The 25,690-nt window shown below is 38.1% G+C and overlaps 1 protein-coding gene across 11 annotated transcripts in view; it reads right to left on the reverse strand.

The window, feature by feature from the left end:
- Nucleotides 1-25,690, reverse strand: part of ELAVL2 (ELAV like RNA binding protein 2) — a 201,176-nt gene that overhangs the window by 42,423 nt on the left and 133,063 nt on the right. For all 11 annotated transcript variants that reach the window (XM_042912819.1, XM_042912817.1, XM_042912816.1 and 8 more), the window contains one exon: nt 23,125-23,368. In XM_042912819.1, the coding sequence (XP_042768753.1) occupies nt 23,125-23,368 (244 nt within the window). The remainder of the gene's footprint in view (nt 1-23,124; nt 23,369-25,690) is intronic.

Raw genomic sequence — 25,690 nt, forward strand, 5'->3', positions numbered from 1 at the left:
TGTGAGAGATAATCGGGGGCTACAAATCTGCCATCTGGGAAGCCCTGAGAGCAGCCACGTGCTGAGGGGTCGGGGCATGGAAGAAACTTTGCGGGAGGACTGTTTTTACAGATCTGTTTTCAGGTAGAAGTGTTTCAGATGTCTTCCCTCTAAAACCTTCATTTTATCCAACACTTCAGAGAAACTGTTTCTTGGCCTGTGGGGTCACTCTCAGGCACAGCAGTACCTGCTGGAGGTGGGTCACCGGGGAAGGTAAGCCTGCCCTGCCAGTCCCTGCTTAGCTGTCTCCCAGGCTGGTTACTCCTAAGCACAAGGTAGGCACTCCCAATGTTTGCTAAATGAATGAGTGAGAAACACAGTGGTGTTACGTATTTAACCAAAGCTATTATCATCAACATCACATCAGATGGTCCATCCACTAAATGGGTCTTTGACCTGACCCCACACAGCAATCATGGCTAGCTGTAATGAGTCAGCCAAGTTTCTAGTACCTGTGAATTGACTACACTCAGAAAATATTTATCCCTAAATGACCTCTCCTCCACAAACAAAGTTTCTAATTTGCTCAGTGGCATTATCAGGAAGAGCACCACCCATCAATTAGAATATGTTTGAAGTAAGCAAAATTTTACTTTTATTCTAAGGAAGATAATATGAAAGGAGAGATTTGCTGCAAAAAGGCTGCATTTCTAAATCCACTATAGTAGCTGAATTAGCATGTTGGCAGTGAAGTACAAGAGAGTTAGGAACTTCAGAGATTTTCATTTTAAAATATGTTAGTCAAGTCAGCAAATATTTATTGAATGCTTATAATAATTTAAAGCTTTCAAAGATGATACCAACATAGGCAAGACTCCCTCCAGTCTCATCTTTCAGCTATGTGGTATTTTACTATTTAATTTTAGCCTCACATTTATCATATGAGATACTCATTTTCCTCTCCTGTGAAGGAGACAGGAGGATATTTGAAGCTAGGCAAGGTCAATCAGCTTCCTCAAATCAAAAAAGCAGGTAGGAAGTAAGGGTCAGGACTTGATTCCAGGACTCTCAAATGCTATGCTCTTCTCAGCTCAATTCACAGCTGGTTAATATATGAACCCAGACCACCTTCAATATGCATGAAGGGTAATGTTACCAGGCATTTTCTAACAGGGCTCTACCACAAAAACTGTTCTGAGACAGTTGCTCACTGTCTCAAATTCCTATACTTTATGTGCAAATATCTGTTTCTGTATATATGAATTTCAATGCTATTATTCATTCCTATGACAAAGTAAATTGCCTCTTATTTATATAGTGACTACTTTACTTCAGGTTATCCTAAGTGAGTGCAGATTTCTATAAAGTAAAAGCAACACTGAGTCAAAATCAAGAACAATTATTTAGCCTGGATCCACTTTTTCCACTCTTGTATTCATCAGCTAGTAACTAACAGTCATAAACCACCAGGGAAGGCATGGAAACCAAGCATCATTTATCCAGATCATCCAAATCTGGTTTTCAAATCATTCTGAATTTAGAATGTGCATATTGATAAACCCAAAACCAAGAATCATTTTCTTTAAAAATAAAAATTATAAAGCTCTACATTTAAATTCCAAGTATAAAAGCAACCCAGCGTGATTAGAACTGAACACAATGACAAAGCTAAGGCTCTCCCAAAAAATCCTTCAAGACAAATAAATCCTGTCTTTCAAGGCTAAAAAACTTCTGGTAACTGGATATAAAGAATAACGTCAAAGCACTTGTCCCCAGCTATCTATACAAGCTACCTGTGGTCCCAAGGCTATTAGGGATTTTGGAACCATTAATCCAAGCCTTAGTCCTAACAGGGAAGAGAAGGATTCTAGAATTTCATTACAGAGGAAGTCATGTGAACAGTTATATGGCCTAAGACCTCCATGCATGTACTGAAAACTCTGGGTCAATACCACACTTCAGTCCATGCATTCTATACACTGTGTGTGCGAATGCCTTTTGTTTTGCATCCTCCTTTTTAACCTAACATACATGCCACAGAAGATCCCTTCTTCACAAGAGACAGAAAAATCACTTGTAAACTGCTCCCGGCATAAGGAGAACAGTTATAAACAGGCTCCTTAGAACCACAGTCAAGTGGTCTATAGCACAGAGCTGAAGCACTCCACAGGCCTCTGAATGGGACCGAGGCCTATCAAGAGCCACACGGGGATCAGAACAGGAAGAGGAAAACAGGAAGAGTCCTTTTAGTAACAAAATGCTGGTGGGAAACACAGTAAACTCCAATTTATCCCAAACTGTGCGTAATTCAAAGCAGCAGCCATTCCCTTGCCACCTACATTGCTTTTAATAGCACACTTTAATTAAAAATTTAATTGCATATTTTAATTAAAAATACACAATCTTCTGGACCCATTTAATTCAAAGGTCACTTTACTTAGTCTTTTCTATTTCAAATTACTACCAATGTGCAGAATATCAAATTACCCCCTCAGGTTTAAAGGTAAAGGTAATAGACCTCCATAATTCTTGATTATAAAACCTGGTACATTAATTTTATCCAACCAGTATTAAGTGAGACCCTTCTCAACATGGAACTGTGGAAAGTAAAATTCTGCATTAAAATAAGTCATCCTACACATTTCTCACCAACATTTAGAATTCATTTGTTCAACAATTATAGAAAGTCTACTTTTTGCTAGTCCCCAGGGACAAAAAGTTCCTCTTTATAAAACCTACATCCTGCTAGGAGACAAAAGAACAAGCTCTACAGTGTATTAGAAGAAAATAAGGGCTAAGGAGAAAAAAAGGAGAGAGGAGAGTGTGGGGAAGAGGGTCAGGGACGCTATGTAAATAGAATGGTCTCAGAGTGGGCCTCACCCTGAAGGTAACATCTGATCCAAGACCCAAAGGAAGTAATTCATAGTCTAACAGGAAAGCTGTGTCAATAGACCAGTTTGAGTGTAAGTTCTACCATAGGGGTATCGCATCCTGCCAGTTCTACCAGCTAAATCTGCCCCTCCTTCCCCCTCCTCTGATTAACACAGGTCCTTGTGTACTATTCTAACCCAGATTACTGCTACAATACTATAAGCAACCACCCTTTCCCTACATTCCTGTCAATTCCCAAACCAGTTGTCCTCCACCATGATGCTGTCCAGATAATCTTTTTTTTTTTTTTTTTTAAGTTTACTTATTTTGAGAGAGAGCAAGCAAGCAGAGGAGGGACAGAGAAAGGGAGAGAGAGAGAATCCCAAGCAGGCTCTGCACTGTTAATGCAGAGCCTGACGCAGGGCTCGAACCCATGAACCATGAGATCATGGCCTGAGCCAAAGTCAGGAGTTGGACCCTTAACCAACTGAACCACGCACGCGCCCCCAGATGGATCTTCCTCAAAGACAAATCCAATTATGCTCTGGTTTCCAAGGTCATCATCGGCTTCTTGCGAACTTCTACTACTTCACACATACCCTAAAATGGACATTCAGTTCCCTGCGCACATCTCTAACTGGCCAACTCCCACATATCCTTTGAGACTTTCTCTAAGACCCTTTCCCTGACACAACTTGCCCCACTCCCAATACACACTGTTCAATCCTCCTCAGTCCTTCCACAGCCCTTATATTATATACCCTTATCTTAGCACACATGGGTAGTGAGTCAATTTGGATTCCTCCCCACCCGAACCCCCACTGAACTGTTGAGCAAGGGCAAGCCACACATAGTTCCTGACACAGAAAAACCTAGCACAGATTATTAATTACATGTTCACTGAACAAATGAACGAGCTAATGAACAAAGAAACAGCTGTGTGCCTTTCACGAACTTAGGTTTAGAGGAGAGATGTCCTGCTGCCCATGTCCCTACATTGTTCCAGATGGATTACAGAACAAAGGTGCTCAAATGTTACAGTGTTCTGTCCTTACAAGGGAGCGATGCGAGATATTTTTTTAAATAGTTCAAGTAAGATTTCTCATGAAAAATTTCTACAAATACCTTTTAAATGAAATCTCAGTTTTAAAAAATAATGTCACCTACAGTAATTTGATAGATTTACATAAATCTGTTTCACAAATCTGTAAGTATGAATTATGGGATGTCAGCATATAATTTTGTTGAAAGTGCTTTTTCACTAATATAATTAAGTCTGCCGAGACTATTCATGTACAAGTCAAATAAAATGCAGAGTGAATTCTGTAAAAACCTGGTAGTTGAATCAACAATAAAAGGTGACTACACTGATTGATGTGTATCTATTATTTCATTTAGAGCAGTAGCAATGTTTTATGAAATAAAAAAGGACAAAAGCAGCATGAATCTTTTCTAAACCTCACAGTTAGCAGAAACAGGTCACTATGGTCCTCTCTGACAAGCAAGACTATTTACAATCTAAGGTTAAATAATGCAATAGTTTAAAAAAAAAAAAAAAAAAAAAGCAAATTGAAAAGATTCATTCTCCAAACACAGCCCCTATATAAAACTTCACCATTTAAAAAAAAAAAAAAAAAAGCAAATAATTTGAATTAGGAAAACAAGTTAATTCCGGGAGAGGGAGGAGGTGCAGGGGCGGGGAGGGCGGGGAAGGATTTTTTTTTTTTTTTTTTTTTTAAAGACCCACCTACCCCTCCCTCCCCCAAACACACAATCAAGTTGCCAATGTGTTGTGTTTCTTCAGATGGACTTTCTGTTCTTGGGCATTGGTTATGTGTGTCTGTTCAGACAGGCTGTGCACTGCGACTCTGGCACCAAAGCAAGCAGCACCAGACTTTACAAAGGAGCTTTCTTAATATCTCAGATCTGATATGTAACAAAACCATGTGGACACCACACACATCAGGGTAAAGGTTTGAGAGGATCTTAGGAGAACGGAGGGATGCAACCCTTTCTAGTCACGTTTTCGCTCCAAATTTTAATTCCTGACTTGGCCCGAGTCTCCTCAGATACAGCATGCCAGATGCAGCAAGACCTTTCATTTAAACACTCAACTAACTCAGGTCAAATTAAACAGGTCCTCCTCACTGCCCTCTAATGAGGAAGATCAAATTGTGAGGCAGAGGACTAGTGAGATCCTATTACTACAGAACACACGCCAGCCTCCCTGAAAGCTCAGAGCATTTTTACCAGCTTCCCAAAGGACATTACCAGGGATTAGCACAAGGAAGGAGAATTCAACCTAGAAAGCTCACATAATACAGAAAACAGATGGCTCATTCGGAGACTTATCTTCCACCCAAATGCTAATAAAGCTGGCCTAAGACTAAAATGCCCCAATATTTTAAAATGGTTTTCTGGACTTCACAGATATGTTGAGATAATACAGAAGAGTTTAAATTGTAACTTTTCTGCTGAAATCCAAGTTGTAAATAGTGATCATTTGGTAAATATTACCTAAGCAGCCTAATTCTAGAGGGAGCTGTTAACATCCCTAGCACCAAGGCATCTTCCTTTCAAGTTACTTTTAATGGCCATATCTGTCCTCTGATTATGCAACTGGTAGAGCTCTATTTTCCTATGGTTCCAATCCCAGTAATTATGAATCTGCTGGCAATGCAGCGTGACCTTGCTTAAGTTGGTGAAACCGTGGATTCTTAATACATCACAATTTCAGACAACGTTAAGAACTCCCACATGATTCAGTCTTAGGCTATCGAGAACAGCAACAGCATATTAAATTCTTGAGTACTGCACATGGGTACTAAGATGTCTTTCGTCCAAGACCAGGAAAATTAAGGAAATGTGATCTTTATCCAAAGTGGGGAAAAGAAACTAATTGCTCTAGCATATACAACTTAGGATAAGATTTTACACTGGATGTTCCCCAACCAGAGACAGAGTGAGATATTGTAGCATCTCAACACCACAATTAAAACAAAAGCCAGTTCTCATCACTTACTGACAGCAATTAGTTGCTGTCAAAGAAAAATCAGCAGTCCTAGCGGCCCCTGGCCCCATGATGAGAACAAAAATGGAAAAAAAAAAAAAAAACAAAAAAAAACAACCCTCTGAGCTAACGCAAAAACTATTTTCAGTTTAAGATCTAGGTCTGCTGCCATATTCTCATTACTTTGTTAATTATAATTAACTCTGTACACATTTCTTGTAATTAATTTTGTACACACACAGAGGCCTGTGTTATTTGCTTTATCTTGTGCTTTCTTAAAAGGCAATGGCATTATCCAAGCAAATATCATCTGAGATGAGGGCAAAAGAACTATACATCACAAAATATTGCTGGGGCAAAGAGAGAAACCAGTTAACAACAGCAGTAGTAAAAAGGGCATCTGCTATTGCTTGCACTACCAGCTGGTGTCAATCTACACACGTGCATACACACATACACACACACTGGTAAGCAGTCCATCAAAAAGCAGTACAGCTTCTTAATCTGTTTGTCTCTCTGTGTAAGACATTATTTTTTATTCTGATATTGCAAGGAAAAAATTTAAAGGTCCTAAAGCACTATAATTAACTCAGTGCCCTTTCTGGAACTGTGTCAAAGAATCTTGCAAATCACTATGGTGAGCTCCTGTTTTGTCCGGAACAAGGGGAAACATCAGTCTACAAATTCCACCACGTCCTCCTGATTAAAAAAGAAATCTTATTAGAGAAATATTTTCTTCTTGAACACATAATAATTTGTAAAATAAATAAATAAATAAAGATAAATAATAAATAAAATAAAATCTCTCATCCACAGTTAAAGGTTCACCAACCCAACCCTTCCCATTCGAAAAGCTCACTTAAGTCTATGGGAAAGTCTGCTCCTACTTCTCCATACTTGCTTTTATCTAAGCTTTCTAGAAGCAAATAGTACCACTGCCTAATTATAAACTGCCATCAACTTATTAGCCTTATACATATTCATATTTAATTCTCACAATAAAGCTCTGTACAGATACATCCGTACCAATTTTATGATTGTAAATTTGGAGGCCCAGAGATGCATATTAACTTGCTCAAAGGCACACAGCTAGCTGGTTGTTCAAAGCCAGTATTGACCTTTCTAAAGTCGGTCTTTCCAGCATACACTTAACCGCCTTTGGCCAAGTTTGGGAATAATACTGAGGCAGAGTGCTTTGCATCCAAAGTTCACAAGTTTTCAACTAGGATATTCATAATCTCCAAATACACCTGCAATTTTTTTTCTTGTTCTTTGTCATGTAATCGATTGACCAGAATTTCACCATTCTTTCTTAATCCATCAAGATTAAAAAGAAAAAAGAAAAAAGAAAAAAGAAACCCTTAGAAAAAAAGAAAAAGAAAAAAAAAGGAATGGCATCCTGCAGGTGCACAAACCATTTAAATCCTCAAAACAAATCCATCATTACAAAACAGATTAGAGATATCCACATTATAAAAAGATTCATTTAAAACAGGACTTGATTTGCATACTCTTTTTCCAGAAACTCAGAAAGCAATTCTTATGGCTAAAGCCAAACATGTTTGCTACTGCCAAAATTGTCTCCCACACAAGACACTTCTCTCGTCAGCAGATTGCATTAAAATGCTTTTATACGCACAGTGTGGTTTCCTAGCTAAAGAAAAGCAGGTGGGATCAATGCCACATGCTCTCTGCCCTCTTAAGATCTTTGCTCAAAAATTTAAAGCAAGACAGTAAATAAGGGAGATGCAGGCACCTAGTGAACATGAACACCTAATGGTTAATCACGGAGTTTCAGGCTCAACAAGGACAAACTTGCAAAAGATATATTTAGTTGACTGAAACACAGAAGAAGCTAGGAGTTTCTTGACAGAGAAATTAAGGAAATAGGCATATGGAGAAGAGCTAATGTGTAGAGAACAGAGGAGATGGTTGATCCAACGGCACAATGACTGAACAGCACGTGGGGTATGTAGAGGTAAGGAAGCCGACTGAGAGCAGGCCTGCCCCACACGAACGTCAGTAGTGGTCATACTGCAGCACCCACCAAGCAAGGAGGGACAATGAAGAAAGAGGAGAGAGAAACTGAGAAATGTAGGGAGGTTAACTCTGGGAGCCTGAAACAATCAGGACATACAGATCTAGGATCAAGACCACCGAGGAAGAAGTTTTTGACAGTCCAGAAAAGGGACGTGACCCAAATCCCTTTCAGTCAAATCCCCAGAGATCTCTAAAAAAACAAAAGTTACAGGATAAAAACCCACAACCTCTTTCAAAAGGCCCTAAAACTGCCCCAGTCTGAATCAGCTAACCTCTCATCTATTCCTTATTTTCCTATTCCACAAACCTTTTGCTCATGCTACCATTTTCTGAGCCTCTGCACCTCTACTCCTACCGTAGAGGGTAAAGCATGATCAACCCTTGAGGTGACTGGGTGGCTCAGTCGGTTAAGTGGCCAACTTCAGCTCAGGTCATATCTCACAGTTCATGAGTTCGAGCCCCACATCAGGCCCTGCTGCCATCAGCGCAGAGTCTTCTTCATTTCAGATCCTCTGCCCCCCTTTCTCTCTGCCTCTCCCCTGCTTTTGTGCACTCTCTCTCAAAAATAAATAAATATTATGAAGGAGGATGAGGAGGAGGAGGAGGAGCATGATTAACCCATTCCAAGTCTCCTATCCTGAAAATTGAACTTTTGGACAAATTACTCTCTTCTTTCAGTGGGCATTCCATAATAAGGGCCAGAAATGGAATCAAAGGCAACTCCTCCTACCCAACAGCTCAGTACTTCTATGGCATAACTTCTCACCTTCATAAGAGTAACAAGAGACCAGGAACCTCCTGAACCTTAATACTCAGCGCTTAACACACTACCAACCCAACAGCCTCTCCAATATATTCGTTCACTATGCACCTAATAGATACGGAAAACCCCACCCACCAGAGAGCAAAACCAAACATGACTACCCAGGCAACTCTTAATAATTTTCTAAGACCTCTTTTACACAGCTGTAAAATATATATACCTGAATTCCACTCCCCCCAGTTTAGCTGCTCTTATGAGTGGACAGAAAGTGTTACTAATTACCATAAATGAACACAAAAGTGTTAAACCTTATTTTGAAATTTTGTGCAGCTATCACAAGGTTATACATGACTTCTGAATGCATACACGCACATACCTAAGTCCTACACGTATAAACGGTAAAACAGAAAAAAAGAGAAAGGGGATAAGGCTAGATCATTTAGAAGGGGACCCTGGATAGCATCACATCAATGGGGGGGGGGGGGGGGGGAGTTTCAAATAAAGTAAAAACACGGATCATTTCACCTTATCTATATCATTGATCAAGTATCCACAATATATGTAACAAGGCTTTCACTCAGGGGCAACTCTCCACTTTACTTCATTTTATTTCAAAAACAAGGACCATAATTAAATTAGAGATATTTTTAGCAAAAACAAAGGAAGTAAAATTCCAAAGGACATCCACTGTCCCCAACTGACACAAAGATTTAGGTATAAATAACATGTGATTTTCTTTCTCTTTGTACAGCACATTTTGTTTAGTTTATATTTAATAAAGGCAGGTTTTCAAGAAGATATGAGGAACATGTTTTTGTTTTTCCCTCTCCCTCTCAATTTAAAATAGTCACATAAAAGCACTAATTTTTATACTTAGGAACCCCCAAACAGACCAATTGTGTTTGGTCAGGTTCAGATATAAATGCTGACTATAAAGAAAACTTATTTAAATACTGCAGACACAGCTTCAAGGACCTCAAGAAAGCCCTCTCTGAAGCAGGAAGGAGAAAAGAATCCCAATACAACATAATCTGTAGAGGAAGCCAGCAGTACGATGTCAAAGTTTAAAGGCTACAGATCAGATGGGAACGATGGCTACAAATTAAGTCAATGAGGTACCAGACAAAAATATCCATTTTGTTTTTGCTAAGGGACAGCTACGAAACAGCAAGCCACTCTTGAGACTGTAGGGCAATTTGCCTGCCAATTAACAGATGGCTTCTAAAAAGAAATACAAATGGTCTGGCTCCCATGATTGCCACATTCATATCACACATAGCATCTCTGACAAAATAACCTAGTTTAAAAGTTGAAAAGAGGAACTATTGTAATCCTCCAAATTTAAAAGTCACATGAACACTTTACACGGCAAATGCTTAAAAGATTTTGTTTAGACAATGCCTCATTAGCACACAAAAGTGATGTGGTACTGTCCACATCAGCATCACAGTAAATGCACCACAATACTGACCTGGAGAAGCACAGAGGCTTCTTTCTCACCACTGACCAGAAAGTGCATTGAAAATGAAATATCCAAGTCATATACTCCACAACTTAATATATCTGACCATTGCTACTAACTCTGGATACAATTTCCCCACGAAACAGGAAAAATCTAAACATGAAAATAATCTTCTTAGCTCACTGTCGTTTTATCGTCTCAAGTACCCATGAACCTGTAAGCAGGATGGTGGGGAAAAGAATTTTAGGGTACTTGGCTGGCCCGGTCGAAGGGCACGTGACTCTTGATCTCAGGGTCATGAGTTCAAGTCCCACGTTGAGCGCAGAGATTACTAAAAAAAAATTAAAGAAATAAAAAGCACCTAAACTAATTCATTTTAAGGACTTTTAAAATGATGCTTTCTTTCATCTGCTATTACAGAAGTTACTTGAATACATATCTGAAGTTTGTTCACATATCGGAGGCTCATTCTTGGGGAAAATGCTGTGTTTTTATGGCACCAGATTAAATATTAAGCACCATCTGATGTGGGAAGCAACTTCTACAGACAGAACTTATAGGCTATTTGGGTCACATCATACAGCAATTCTGTAAACACATTTCAAGAGAAGGGCAAAGACAAGTGGCAAAAGTTTTCTCATTCAGAAAAATTCATCTTTTTGCCAGAAAGTGTCTCCTAAAGAAAAAGGGGGCTAGGAGCGTAAGGCCTCCCTGCTAACTAAACCCTAAGATGTAGATGTGTTAAATGATACCTCATCCGTGAATAAAGCTGGGCTAAAGGGACTCTAATGTTCACCCCCTGTGATTCTACCATCCACCTTGCCCTTGTCAAGTTAAGTTACACAAATATATTCATACCAGAACATTCCAGTCAGTCATGTTAAAGAGCCTCCTACACTGTAAAGTGCTATACAAAACGCCAGGTATTCAATTATAAGTACACCACTCAAATGAAGATTTCACTAAACACTAGTCTTTCAGCTCATTCCAATATTCAATAGCCTTTAGTGTTAAGGAGTTTTCTTAGGTGGTTGCTGACAATTTCTTCCTTGCTATTTATAAAAAAAAGGAGGCGATTAAATAGTTATATATCATAAACTAATCTCCTTTATTTCAGTAAAACTTGAAAAATCTTATGCATTGTGCCAGATCACTTACTCAGTAGTCAAACCCTATTCCCAAACAAATCCATAAATTAAGGGCTTATACTAGTTGTCCTCATGAGCACCAACATTATTAAGGTATTCCACTTATATCTAGATTACCAATGTTACCATCCTCAAGCCAGAATATTTCCTAGCAAGAAAACACAGGGACACATGTGTGGTTCAGTCACTTAAGTGTCTGACTTCAGCTCAGGTCATGATCTTGCAGTTCACAAGTTCAAGTCCTGGGTCAGGCTCTGTGCTGACAGCTCAGAGCCTGAAGCACGTTTCAGATTCAGTGTCTCCCTCTCTCTGCCCCTCCCCCGCTCACATTCTGTCTCCCTTTCAAAACTAAATAAACATTAAAAAAAATACACACACACACACACACACACACACACTGATACGAATCTCTTTAACCCAAAACCTTCTATACTGTATCTGGGTTCTTGATCTCTGCTCTTCTCTAAAAGAATTACATCTGAGACTAAAAGGAAGTAGAACTTATACAGTGTTTAAAAAACTCTATCTTCTACACACAGTTGTAAGTTATAAAGGTGTAAAAACTACAGATACCTCTGAGATCAGCTGAGATTCAGATAAAGTTTGACTCTAAACAGCATTCTTCTGAAGAAAGAGAGAGGGACACATTCTTTTTCGTAAGCCTCCAGAATATGAAAGATTAAACATACGATTAAAAATTTCAATTATGCTATTCCATGCTACTTGCACATCTTCATTTTTAGCCCTTGCACTCTTAAAACATGGAAATTAACCCAGAATTTCTTTTCCTTCCCAGCAATTCTCAAGGCTTTTGATTGAATATCCAGAAACAAAAACTAAAGGTTAATCACAGTGATAACTACATTAGCTATCAAATCTTATCACATGATTGCCCTCCAATTTAAAATCTTACATTACAGTCAGACATAATGACTTCCCAGTCTTGCCTCTTGCCCCAAGACCTTGGATTCCATTATTCCTCACAGAGCTAACCTGTCCCTTTGCTTCCATTCTGTCATTTTCATCTATGTTAAAACAGGTAAAGCAAAATTCCAAAGGAAACACAAAGTGACCAGGAGCTACATGAGACTATTATCGTCCCCAAAGCAACTGTTTTCTCTGAATGTAGAATCTACAGGCTAATGAAGGTGTAATTCAAAGGCTTTCCATATCATTTCCTAAAACCTAGTGATACCCTGGCCACGCCATCCCCCTCCCGAACTCCATGCCATGTTTCCACTTAAAGCTACTTGAACAGATATCCCATTGTAATCCTTTAAGCTTACATAAATATCTTAACAGGTTGCAGGGTGAGAACATAAAACCACTGGATATTCTTTCAAACAATTACAGTTAACAATTCTGCATCAGTGACTAGTGAAAAAATAAAAGTAATATAAAAAAGAAAAAGATAAAAACAGTTATTTGATCTTTTCAAAAACTGAAGACTGCCCCCAAACCACTGATACTGATGATATGTCCCACAGACTCCCTGGGGGAACTGATTTAACACACTATAACCAGCCTACTCAATACATTTTAAAGTAGATGAAAAGCAAACTATTAATTCCTTTCAGATGTATGAAAAAAGCTCTCAGGGACCAGTACCAGGGTTAGGAAAAAGGATTCAGAAAACAGTGCCTTGGAGGCCACTGTGTTATTGACCTGGTGGCTCCTTAAGACTGGATTTAAAGCATCAAAATGTGGGGAAATAAAATTGTTCCCTCAGGCTCCAGTGACCTTGAATACAATGAAATGACTCAGGTTTGCCGGTTTACATGCTGCTGTGCCTCCTTTAAACCTTACTTTAAAAGGAGAATTTGACTTTCTCAGGATAAAGCCCAAAGGTCAAACAGGTTGTGGAGAGTCAAGGACATCACCGCAACTAGTCTACAAAGTAAAAAAAAAAAATAAAGAGATCTATCACCTCAAATGCAAAAATGCAAATTTCTGTTGAGCTGGACAGGAGGTTGGGGGTGGATTACAGGACTTGTGAGCCATATACACTCCCCCTTCAAAACCAAAGCATTATGTAGAAAACAGAGTTCCAACAAAAAGTACAATGATGAGAAAAGAACTCATTAAGAGCTAAAAATAAACTCTAATTCACAATATGCATACGGATTTAACAAAAAAAGGAAAACACGATGTAAAATTGCATCTGCTAAGTTAACTGTGCCCTCGTGGAAATCGCCACCCCCCTTACACAAACTGTAATCTGTAAAGTCTGTGGCGACTGAATAAAAGCAAGGCTTTAAATGTTTTCAATGAATATTCCAACAAAGAGAAAACAAAGAGATAGCAATTTTTTGTCTTAAAGTCCTCTGATCTGCTAACACTATAGGAACACTGGGCTTCTTAACATTCAAACATACAGGTCTCTGCATTTCCCTACCTGAACGTCTTATTTTATGAAATCAGAGTATTTGGTAATAGTGTTTACAACTGATAGTAAAGGGGTACTAATTTTAGGGAAGAAGATGTCCATAAAAGTGAAAATAAGGCTCAGTTACTTTTTATCTAACCAGTACCTCATGACTCAATTTAACAACTTGCTGACCTTACGCCAGTAATAGACCACTGGGGAAGCTCAGCGAGAGTACCTTCATATTTTAAGTTAAGCTCATTCATTCTGAATAACACGCACACAATACCACACAGAGCAATAACTCCACACTCCATCACTCTAGTTCATGGAGACTGATGTAGTACCATGAATCATCTTTCTGGGCTCCCAAGTCTTGCCTTGAACTTCCTTTTCCCACTTTGTCCCACCCCTAGAAAATCAATTATCTTGTTCAAATCACCTAGAAAGTGAAGAACAAGACATTAGCTTTGGATTCTTCTTCCCATGTGATGTCTGAGAAATCATAAGACTTCTAAGGCAATAGATCTCTCTGAAGATTTTTTTCAAAAATTGTTTTACCTAAGGAAAAAGAGTCTGCAACTGTCATATAAGTGAATGTGTATTAACTGGTAAGAAGGAGACAAGAGAAAGAGTATGCCCGTATGCTACCCACTCTATAAGAAACTCAACTTGAGGCAAATGGCTCCCATAAGGCTACATTATGTGGCTAGACTAGTAAGTGGCTAGACTAGGATATGGACTCAGTGTACCGTGGTCTTTCTAAACTAACACTTCTAAAATAGCCTCATTAGGCCAACTGCCTAGCTGGGGAGTAGCAGGCATTTTGTTTCAATGTTAATCCTGAGAACTTGATCCCAAGCTAAGCAAATAACAACCCTAGTGTACATAGGGGTTTGGTAAATCCTATTACCACTGCATTCAAGTCCATTTCACAAGGAAAGATACAAAGGAAGGCAATGAACACAGTTCAAATTGAATACTTCCATCTTGCATCCCCACGTGCCCCACCCCCCTTGTGAAGGAGGTATACAGCATAAGAATCTTTGCTCTTATTTGGAACAATGTAGAATGATTGCCCCTCAATGAACTAAATATGATATACAACATAAGGTTGAGTAGTTGGATCACAAAAAGATCGTTTTAACTGAGATCTGTTTCTTCACAATACTTGGAAGAGCTGCCAATGCTGCTTTACAGCTTTAAAGCTCCTCAGAATACAGTTGATGACAGAAACCATCACCAATAAAAGGACATTCAAGGGTGTCAAAATATTGACACTGTAAAACTTTAAAAAGCGAAACCACGTTTTAAGGAGTAAAACATGCTAACTAAAGCCACTGCATCAAATCAAACGACACTCACAAGTAAAATGCCAGGAAATATTTTTTAAAGCTGACCTTTTTAGTTGAAAAGGCAAGCGCTGAGGGTTTCCACAGCTCTCAAAATTCAGTAGTAGCAATGCACTCCACTGAGTCAATTAACTTAGAACAAGCTCAGAAGAAGTTGGCGAATTGTAAAGCACAGTTTTAGTTTCAATGACCAACTATTCTGTTCAGGAAACATTTAAAAAGAAATGTTCCAACAGGTGCAAAATAAAAATGCTTTGCTCTATTCATAATTTAGAAAGTTAAAAAAAGGCTATTACAAACGTAGTGCAATAGATAAGATGATAGTGAAGTAAGAACCATCAAAAGAAACAGGTTTATTTTGTAGTAAATCATAAAGGGAGTCAATTTCACACCGGAGGATAGACAGGATTTTAACATTGTATGGATTACAAAAGGAAGAAGAAATCCTGTATCAGAATTTAAAAACAGCTCTTCTCCCATTACCTTCGCCATTTTCTTTCTCATCTATATTATCTGTCCATCATTAGGACAGCCACTAAATAATAAATTGAAAGTGATTTCTACTCTATGCTACCAATCCCAATGCAGAAGTAAACAAAAACAAACAAAAAGTGTGAAAAGATTTGCAATAGCAAATAGCACACAAGCATGCACACTTCGCTGAATTTGAAGGGGAGAACTCTTTTTATTTAAAAAAAAATTTTTTTTTAATGTTTTCTTTATTTTTGAGACAGAGAGAGACAGAGCATGAGCAGGGGAGGGGCAGAGAGAGAGGGAGACACAGAATCCGAAGCAGGCTCCAGGCTCTGAGCTGTCAGCACAGAGCCCAACACGGGGCTCAAACTCAGGAACTGTGAGATCATGACCTGAGCCGAAGTCAGAGGCTTAACCGACTGAGCCACCCAGGCGCCCCCAAGGGGAGAACTCTTTACAGAAGAACTTCAACCACATTTTCTATTAATTTGAATGCATTAACAATGTTTGTGTTTTGTATCAAATTAATAAAGGAATCAAGTCAAAGGCACTAAACACGTGCTCTTAATCTACTGACTAGACAAATATCATGATTCTAGAAGCCCCAATGAGGATATGGGTCAAGAAGGCATGGAATCGAAACTCCTAAGCCTCATTTGCACAACAGATTCAACCTCATTCTCCCAGTAAATATTCTTAAAAAGCTTTTGAAAAATGTGTAATCAGCTCTAGGGAGTTGCAATACTTTTCTTCATTTTCTTCTAATGGAATAAAACAAAGTGACATAAATATCAACATCAAGAAAATCAGAGAAACTGAAATCTCAATGACTGAGAAGTTAATCAGCAATGATTCTGTTTCAAACTCTTCTATATCCTCACAACAGTTATCTTTTCTTCCCAGCAACTAGCCATTTCAGGTTGCACTACCATGGAACATCCCAAGAGCCTTTTCTGTTTAGGTTTGTTAACCAAGAGTTAATTTACTGTATGATAAGAGGGTCCTAGACGATATCACCCCAAATACACTAGTTTTGCCTAAGGAGTATTCCAAACAGAAGACAATTAAGAACCAACAGACACAGAAAAGAGTTCTCTACCCTATTCTTTTCTGCCTAAAAAGCAAATCACAAATTTCCCTTGGGCAGAGGTCCCCCTCCTCTGTGCCAGAAAGAGCAGAGAAACTTTCACCACCAGAGACGGAGAGTTGGCACCAAAATGAACAAACCTTGCTAAAATATAAAATGGCTCAATACCTTCTGTTAGTTTCCCCCTTGTAAATTCCTGGTCACTTCCTCACAATTTATCATGCCTCAGAACCCAAACCCCCTTTCCTTTGTTAAAATGGTATATAAGCCTTGAGTCTAACCACTTATTTTTCTTTTTTTGTGAATTCCAGTGCACATATAATGCTAATAAAAATTGTGTGCCTCTTCTGTTAAATCTCTCCCCTCCCTGTTTCATTGAGATATAACTGACATAAAACACTGTATAATCTATCCTTTGTTAGGTTCAATCCCTGGGGGCCTGTGAATGTAACTAAGAGAACTAAGAAAAAGTTTCTCTTCCCTGATAATGGTAAAGAACCATATTTAATTTCCTAAATTTGATAAATTTTTAATTTCATCATCCTGAAATTCATCATCTACATTAATCAATGCTGACACAGAAATATGTTCTATAAAACACCTCCAGTTCAAGGTTTGAGTGGAAAAAAATGAACATAGAAGAATTTTAAAGTCTTTCCCCCAAAACTTTAAAAAAGCTTCTATGGTAATAACATCAAATTTTTAAATGACTGATTAGCCATGACCATTGGAAAAGACAAAGGTGCAATTAAAAAATTAGGTTTAAATACATATTGATAAATATACATAAAGTTTCTTCAGCACCACCAAAAACAACAACAACAAAATCACTTTATACAAGTTTAGTCACTAAAATCTAAGAATAGCTATATTCAAACGTATTGCATTCCATAGTTAATACTTTAGGGACCACCAAAGCATCTACCTTGTAGAGCCAAGTTGTCTTGTTTTGTGAAGACCTGAGCACACAACAGCCTTTCTGCTAAATCTCTAATTAAACAGTACCCAGAGTCTGCAAAGTGAGGTGTTTATTAAGCTACCACCAGCCAGCCACCCACTCTGCCCTCTTCAACTATCTGTCTGAAAGAATCAGAATTCTTACTCTCTTGATACTACTGACACTGAACAACTAACCTTAGGATTGTAACTGACACACACAACCACCTTTTCAAATTAATGTTCAGCAAAACAGCCTGAGGCTCACTCATTCTGATTGACTTCATCACAGTAGTAAGTGCTATTAAATTTGAAGGCATGCATTAGAAAAATAAAATACCATTTATCTGTTTCAATTCTGAGAAGCTAAGATTGTATTTGTTTATGGGAAAAAAAAAAAAAAAAAAGGAGGGGAGGGGCTCCTAGGTAGCTCAGTCGGTTAAGCATTGGACTCGATTTCAGCTCATGTCACGATCTCACAGTTCTTGAGTTTGAGCCCCGCTTCCAGGGGATTCTCCCCTGGATTTCTCTGCCTCTCCCCTGCTCGTACTCTCTCAAAATAAATAAATTAAAAAAATAAAATAAGGGGCGCCTGGGTGGCTCAGTCGGTTAAGCGTCCGACTTCAGCTCAGGTCACGATCTCATGGTCCATGAGTTCGAGCCCCATGTGGGGCTCTGTGCTGACAGCTCAGAGCCTGGAGTCTGCTTCAGATTCTGTGTCTCCCTCTCTCTCTGCCCCTCCCCCATTCATGCTCTGTCTCTCGCTGTCTCAAAAATAAATAAACATTAAAAGAAAAAAATTTTTAAATAAAATAAATAAAATAAAAACTGTCAGTTATTTGATAAACAGCAAACAAAAAGAGAAGGGAAGAATACAATGGCATTACAATGAAATTTGAAAAGCACATTATTTTGATAACAAAAACAACAATCAAAACTAACTTCAACGTTCTCAGGAAGCAACAGACATAACTCAAATCTGGCTAAGAACCTTCGTGTTAAAAAAAAGATTTTACCACACAGGCCCTAAGGCAAAACAAGGTGGGAGGAGTCTGTGTTTCCACAGATGGCACTGCCTATTGAGAGGTAATCAATAGTGGCAAAGTCCCTCTTGGGTCACCTATAGTTTGTATATGTTTCTTTGGGCCTTTTTTTTTTTTTTAATGTCTATTTATTTATTTATTTGAGGGAGAGAGAGAGCACGTACGCGTGTGTGTGTGTGTGTGTGTGTGTGAGAGAGAGAGAGAGAGAGAGAGAGAGAGAGAGAGAGAGAGAGAGGGAGGGAGGGAGGAGTGGGAGAGGGACAGCGAGAGAAGGAGACATAGAATCTGAAGCAGGCTCCAAGAACCGTGAGATCATGATCTGAGCCAAAGTGGGATGCTTAACTGACTGTGCCACCCAGGTGCCCCCCTTCAGCTCTTTGTTTTTCCTTTTTGAACGAAAGATTCTAGTTCACAGCTGATGGGGTCGCCACAGGACCCACCTCAAACAATTCCTAGAATAAGAGTGAAGCCATCACACCAAGACAAAAAGGAGTACCACTCATGACCTGAGGTCTTCAACTAACTTCCCTTGCTCTTCTATTAGAAGAAAGGAAAAGTAACAATGACAGAACAAGCTCTCTTGGAATTCTGAAAAATAATTACACATGTACACACACCCTTTCAGGGACAGGTCAGGTGTTCAGTAAAGACACAGCCTAGTGACTTTGACATCTCTAGTACTGAATACTAGGAGTTAACGCATCAGAAACCAATGCTGGGGAGGGGGCAGCGCCTGAAACTTAGTTTACCACAGAATTAGGCACTGTGGTTGTAACAACTCTCCCATCTCTAGCCAGAGTTCAGATAAACCTGGTTAATTCTGGTTCTATCTCCCTGAAAAATGTTCAGGAAAAGAAGTGAGTAACTCCCAGGTAAATGGAACATTCTAGGCCCTACACCTCAAAGATTCTGATTCAGTAGGTCTGGGCATGGTCCAGGAAGCTGCGTTTCTAGTAGTCATCCCAACAGATTCCAATGCAAGTACTCTACTGACTACTTTAAAAGGGTGATTCCCAAAAGTGCTTGCTTGCCCGTCAAAATCACCTGGGGAGATTTCTGACAACAGATTCCCAAGGTCTCCAGAATCTCTATTTTTAAACACTCCCTCACAGGAGGATGTGCAGCCAGATTTAGGAATCACTGGGCTATAATATCCAAATACAAAACTACAGATTACGAAGTTTCTAGAGAAGCATGGACGTTCTTCATTTTATGTATCCCTCAGTCCTTTACTCTCAAAAATCTCTCCTTCCCCTTCTGAAGATGACACATACACCAGAAGATGCCCCTTGGTGAATTTATACAAGTTAGGGGTCTCACTATAAATTCATCAGTTAGTCCTGAAGTTCATTTTTCATGAGTTCTGGCCTCCAACAAAAGGCGAGGAGGAAATATCCCAGGAAAAAACAGAAAACCAGAATTCTGGTCCCTACTCTACTGCTTAATAGCCATGTGGTTTTGGACTAATTAGTCATTTAAACAAACCTGGGCTTCAGCTTACCTGTTATGTGAGGGAGCTGCCTAAGGTCACCTCAAGGACTTTTCTGATTCTAACATTCTATTACTGATTCCTTGCATCCTAAAATCTATTTCACTCCTCTAGAATGCAGCATCAGCAGGTGTCAAGGACTCTGAAGCGCATAAACTCAAAAGAGATGGACCGACATCAGCTAAACTGTACAAGCAGCAGTGGCTTCTCATGACGAATGCCTAGAGACAGGAAATGGGATGAAGCATAAAGCTGGGCACAAAACCAAAGAAAGGGTCTGAAAAACAACATAATAAATAGAATGTAGGCCAAAAAGAAGATTACTATATTTACTACTGAAGAGGTTTCTCAATGTATTGCTCTAATCCTCATCCTATCAAAATAGTGACATTAATTTGCCAACACCAAAACAATCTAAAAATTATACACTCTTTTTTAGGACTTAGGAAAGAGGCACACACTTTCCTACTAGACCTTTTTTTTTTTTTTTTTTTACCTGAGATACAGTTTCCTAAATTTGGCATTATTTAAATAAGGGAAGATTAAGAAAAATGACAAAGAGCAACTTAGATGTTTTTCCCAAAGAGTTATCTCATAGTTTTCTTACAACCCAAACAATTAATGCCCGCCTCTTACAAAAACAGAATACAAAGAGCTGGCCTGGCAGCTCCCGGGGAGGTAGGATAAATTGGATAATTAGACCCAGGAACTCAAATTTAACCCTAAAAATGTGTACTGAGAAACTACAAAAATTGGCTAATGCTAAAGACCACAGGGCAGAGTCCAAATCCTCACACATTCTTTCAATCTTTCTAGATGTATTAATAGTAGCTTCTTAGAAATATAGGCCCACTTTGTAAAGTACAACCATTCAAAATCCAGTTTTAGAAACCTACCATTTACTGGACTATTTTGTTCTATACAAATATTTACTAAGACACTCATAATTAAAAACAACGTATCTGAGGTAATCTATGCTTACAGCTAAATGAGTCAGACCCTTCCAAACACTGTTTTAACCCATACTAAGAAGATGTCAGTGGGCTAAGTCAAAACACGGCCACTAGAAGAGTTCCTTTGTGTTCTTACTTGCCTACTCAACTTTTTAATCCATTATACAGCTCATTACCATAGATGTTCATATTTGAAACCTGCACATATTTTACTGTTACCAACAGGTTACAGAGAAGTTTCAGATTGTCTGATAATTAAATGAAAGCTTTTATACGCTCAATGTAAATCTAGTATTAAGCAGATATCCCCTAAAACAAGTTCTGTGGTCAAATAAGGCCAGAAAACTAGTTTCTTTACTGCAGGATCTTAATATGTGGTTTGTAATATGCTGATGATCTGCAGTTTGGCTCTTAAATAGGAAACTATCAAGGGAAGCATTTCTCAAACTTGTCTGTCAATGGAACATTCGTTTTAAAGAACAAGTACGGCTGTGTCTCATGAAATGAAGTTTAGAAAACATCTTTTGACCCTCATGCTCACTATGGATTTTCCTGGGTACTCCATTTGCTTACCAGAGGTTATAAACAGAAATTTTACCATGGTGGAAAACTTAATTGGCCCCATCTTACTGAAAAGACAGGAGGGTGTTGGTGAGGGGTCAAGGAAATGGACAGCAAATACTAATGCACTTTGCCAGTATCTACCCATGTACTTCAGATCACCATGCACTACGGCTCTACCACCACTATTTATCACACTAAAGACAGGAAGGCAAAGGGTATAAAAACACACAATTCCAATTTATCCACCTGCACCATAAAACAGTTCTCGTAAAGGACTTCAGAAAGAATAGCACAATTCAAGACTGACCAGAGATGAGAGATAAAAATCTTTGAGATGTTTTCTGTAGTAGATGCCTAATACAAACGACGTAGGATTTGTTTCATACTTTCATATACTCTCAGTATCATAACAAAAAATGCAACTTTTATATACCTAGTTCATGGGTTTTTTGTTGTTGTTTTGTTTTTTAACGGTAGGGATGGCTACTAAGCAATCAAACCAGAAATCACATCCTTGATGTCATGGCCTTTATGCCATTTAACACATAGTCATTTATGTCAAAGAGGTTGCAAAACTCACATATAAAGATACTGTTTTGCTAAAAAAGGTAGTAATAAAGGCCAAGAGCATGACTTTAGTCATGTAACTGACTAAAGTTCAGACTCCCGGTCCAACTCTTCACACTGCCTGTAGGTATTCTTTACCCATTTCATATATTTAGTTTTATAGTAGGAGTTACAAGCCATGTAAAGCAATTTCATATACACCATCACCCAATTTTAACATGAGCATGAGAAAGTTAGCCTTTGTACACTTCACACATTTTCCATGTTTGAAAACAACTCCTGCCAGAAGCATTAACTCTTGTATCCCAAGAACATGTTCCTCGTTTAGGTTTTGGCTTCTTCTAAGAATTTAGTTGAATCTTACAAAATTCTAAGGATATTTTCCACTACCTAATATTCAAAATGTAGTATCAAAGGCCAAATTACCCATCCTTTCGTTTTTATCTTTAGGATAAAAGAAACACTCTTACACCACCTTTTCCTTTACTTATCAAGGAACAAAACATTAGATCCTACTGCACTCAAATTATATCAGTACAAATATTTATACATTGACAATGTGAACACTACCATTTACTCTGTCATATATATTATAAGCAGGACTATACAAACTTAAGGGAAAAGACATTTTAAGAGGTTTCTTCCTTCTTCCAAACAGAGTATTCTTCTTAGAACTCATTGTTAAAATGCTAAATCATATAAGCTCAGGAACTAAAACTAAAGGTCAACATGACACTTTCTGTCCCATACACACATTCTTAAAACAGTTTTCAAAGATGTTATTATACAGTTCAGGGTATATGAAAGTCTAGTTATAACATATACTGCCCATAAAAAATATTTTATGCTTTAAAAGGAAAACTCTAAAACCAAAGTTTCATGCTGCTGATGTAGTCAGTAACAGAGTATCTAGACGTGTAGAACTGCATCACTGAATGACCTACTAGAAGAAAACCCATTATTTTCTCACACCTTGAAACATAATCCTTTAAAGGTGAGTAACCTATACAAAATTGCATACCTGTTATTTTGTCTCTTACAAGTTTACAGGACTCTATCTCACCGATGCTCCCAAAGAGACTCTTTAGTTCCTCCTGTGTCATGTTCTGAGGAAGGTAGTTGACTATTAAGTTGGTCTTGCTGTCCTCTGTGTTCCCAGAGTCAACCGGTGAGGAGCAGTTGTTGTTTATGGTGGTTGGACCATTGGCTGTGTTATTGCAAGTTGGCCCATTAGACAGTTGTGTTTCCATGGCAGCAATTACCTGCTAAAAACAGAGAAAATAAGAAATGTCAGAATTCATATTTCATAAACTATTAGAGATTCCAACCAAGAATGTAAATATGTGTCACTAAATGCAAGTCGTTCTGCTGAAATTACAACAAAGCTTCAACAAAAAGTGCAACGCCTACACTAATTTCTACTTCATATATTAAGCTAGTCAATTTAAGTTCACAATTATACTTTCACATACATATTCCATACATGCACATAAAAGCACAATTTAAATGTTAAACATTCTCTAGAACCACATTCTGGGTCTACTCATATACCCTTACTCACCTGCAATGTCCACATACTCGAGAAAATTTAGTACCAAAGGGCATGGAATTAAACCCTGACTATATAATACATACTACAAGACAGAAGTGTTTAACATGCTATCAGAAAAACAAACCAAAAAATGGTCTTCCTAACTTTGAAGAGATTTTCAAGTTAGCCTAAGAGTTTCAATATTCTAAAACTGACAGACATCCATTAACTTAAAATCAAGGAGTAAGAGTATTTTAAAAAAATATAAATTTGTCAACATGTACTGTTTTGGTTACATATTGAAAATGTTTTTGATTGACAATATCTTATACCTCTTCTGTTGGTAAGAACTAAGAAAAATATCTGATGTTAAGTGTTAGGGCATGAAAAGGATTTGTAGGATAACTTGGAAAAGAAGCTCGGCATACTTAGTGTACCTTGTAGAATCTAATAAGCCATTCTTGTCAACCTTGGCAACTAAAGATCACCAACAAGGCAACTGATCTACAGTATCAAAATAAAATCCCCAAACAATGCAGTATGGCATTCTGCCTCGACTGTGACTTTAAAAGGGAAAAAAACCAAAAACCTATCCAGTCCACCAAAACAACAATATAAAGATTTCAACTTTTGCAAACAGACCAGCCCAAGGAATTTTCATTTGAGCACATAAGCCTGTTGAAATGCAGGTAATAAAGTATCTATAAACTCCAAATACCGGATAAGTAGCAGATTTGGGGGAAATGGCCTCAAACTGTTCAGGCTACTCTAAAAATCTACTCATTAATAAGAAAATCTGGATCTAGTTTCCTAAAAATCAATGCTATGCTCTTTAAGCAAAAGAGTCACAAACCACGGCCCCAAATTTTCTAAAACCATCTTCCAATAGCTATCTACTTTGGACAGCCAAGATTGGGGGAAATCCAAAAATCAAAGCATCACTAAAAGAATTATCCTTTATATTTCATCCAATGCATCTCTCATCTCCACAAAGAACAACTTCTCAAAACTGACAATTCTGAATTGATGGAATGCTAGTTTTAGGGAACTTCTTTACATATAAAAGGCAAAGAATTTAAGGCAAAATTTTTTAAAAAGCAAAGTAGAGGGAAAGAGTGTTACAAGAGAAAAAAGTTTTTTTGTTTTTTTTTTTTTTTTTCTTAAAAAGCATATTGTCTAAGAAAAATAAAAGGGCGCAACAGTGGATAAGCATACAGGAAGAAATCTCTACTGCCAAGAGATGTTTATAAAAGAAGGCAGCATAGGACAGATTGAGATTGGTCAACTGACCAGATTAAGACTGGTCAGACTGGACAAGAATCAGTGCTATCATGATAAAAAATCGGAGACAAAATCCAGGCCACCTATGAAATATCAAACAAACTAACTCTCTATGACTTCATTTCCTTTTCAAAGAAATGGGTTTTTCTACAAGTTGCATGCTACCTCTCTTGGTTAAGTGTTCTCAGGGAATACTTAAAGGAGTAAGGGAAAATAAATCTTTGGAAATCTGTAAGAAAAAAAAAAATCTGAAAAAAAAAGATATGCATTTTATTATAATTAACAAATTTATCTGAAACTGAGAAAGGAGTTTCCAAATTTCTTAACAAAGCATAACTGTTCCAGTCTGCAGAATATTAGCTGTGGGTCACTTTCCACAGCACAACTCTTGTGGAATTTACCTTTGCCCAGCATTTATGAAGACAAAAGAGTCTCAAGATTAGAGTGGCCAAAGCCAATTAAAACAAATCATTATTCAAAAGTTAGGGTATGTGTAGAAACTATGTGAACCCCAAATATGAGATTTGGACTTAACTCATTGGGATGGCATTTGAAATATAAAGTGTTCATTGACTGAAATTAGCAGGATTTAGCAAGGACAACAAACACTCCTCACTTAATTGCACATTTATTTCCATGTTCAGGTGGCAAGAATGAGCTCCTAAGCCAACATTCAAGTGAACAGCTGCAGTAGGCTGTGTGTGCTGAAAATTACAGCATCTCTCAGCTATAGGACCATCTGCTCAGAATAAAATGATACTAATGTGCTATATTT

This window comes from Panthera leo, chromosome D4 (assembly GCF_018350215.1).
Source record: "Panthera leo isolate Ple1 chromosome D4, P.leo_Ple1_pat1.1, whole genome shotgun sequence".
NCBI lineage: Eukaryota > Metazoa > Chordata > Mammalia > Carnivora > Felidae > Panthera > Panthera leo.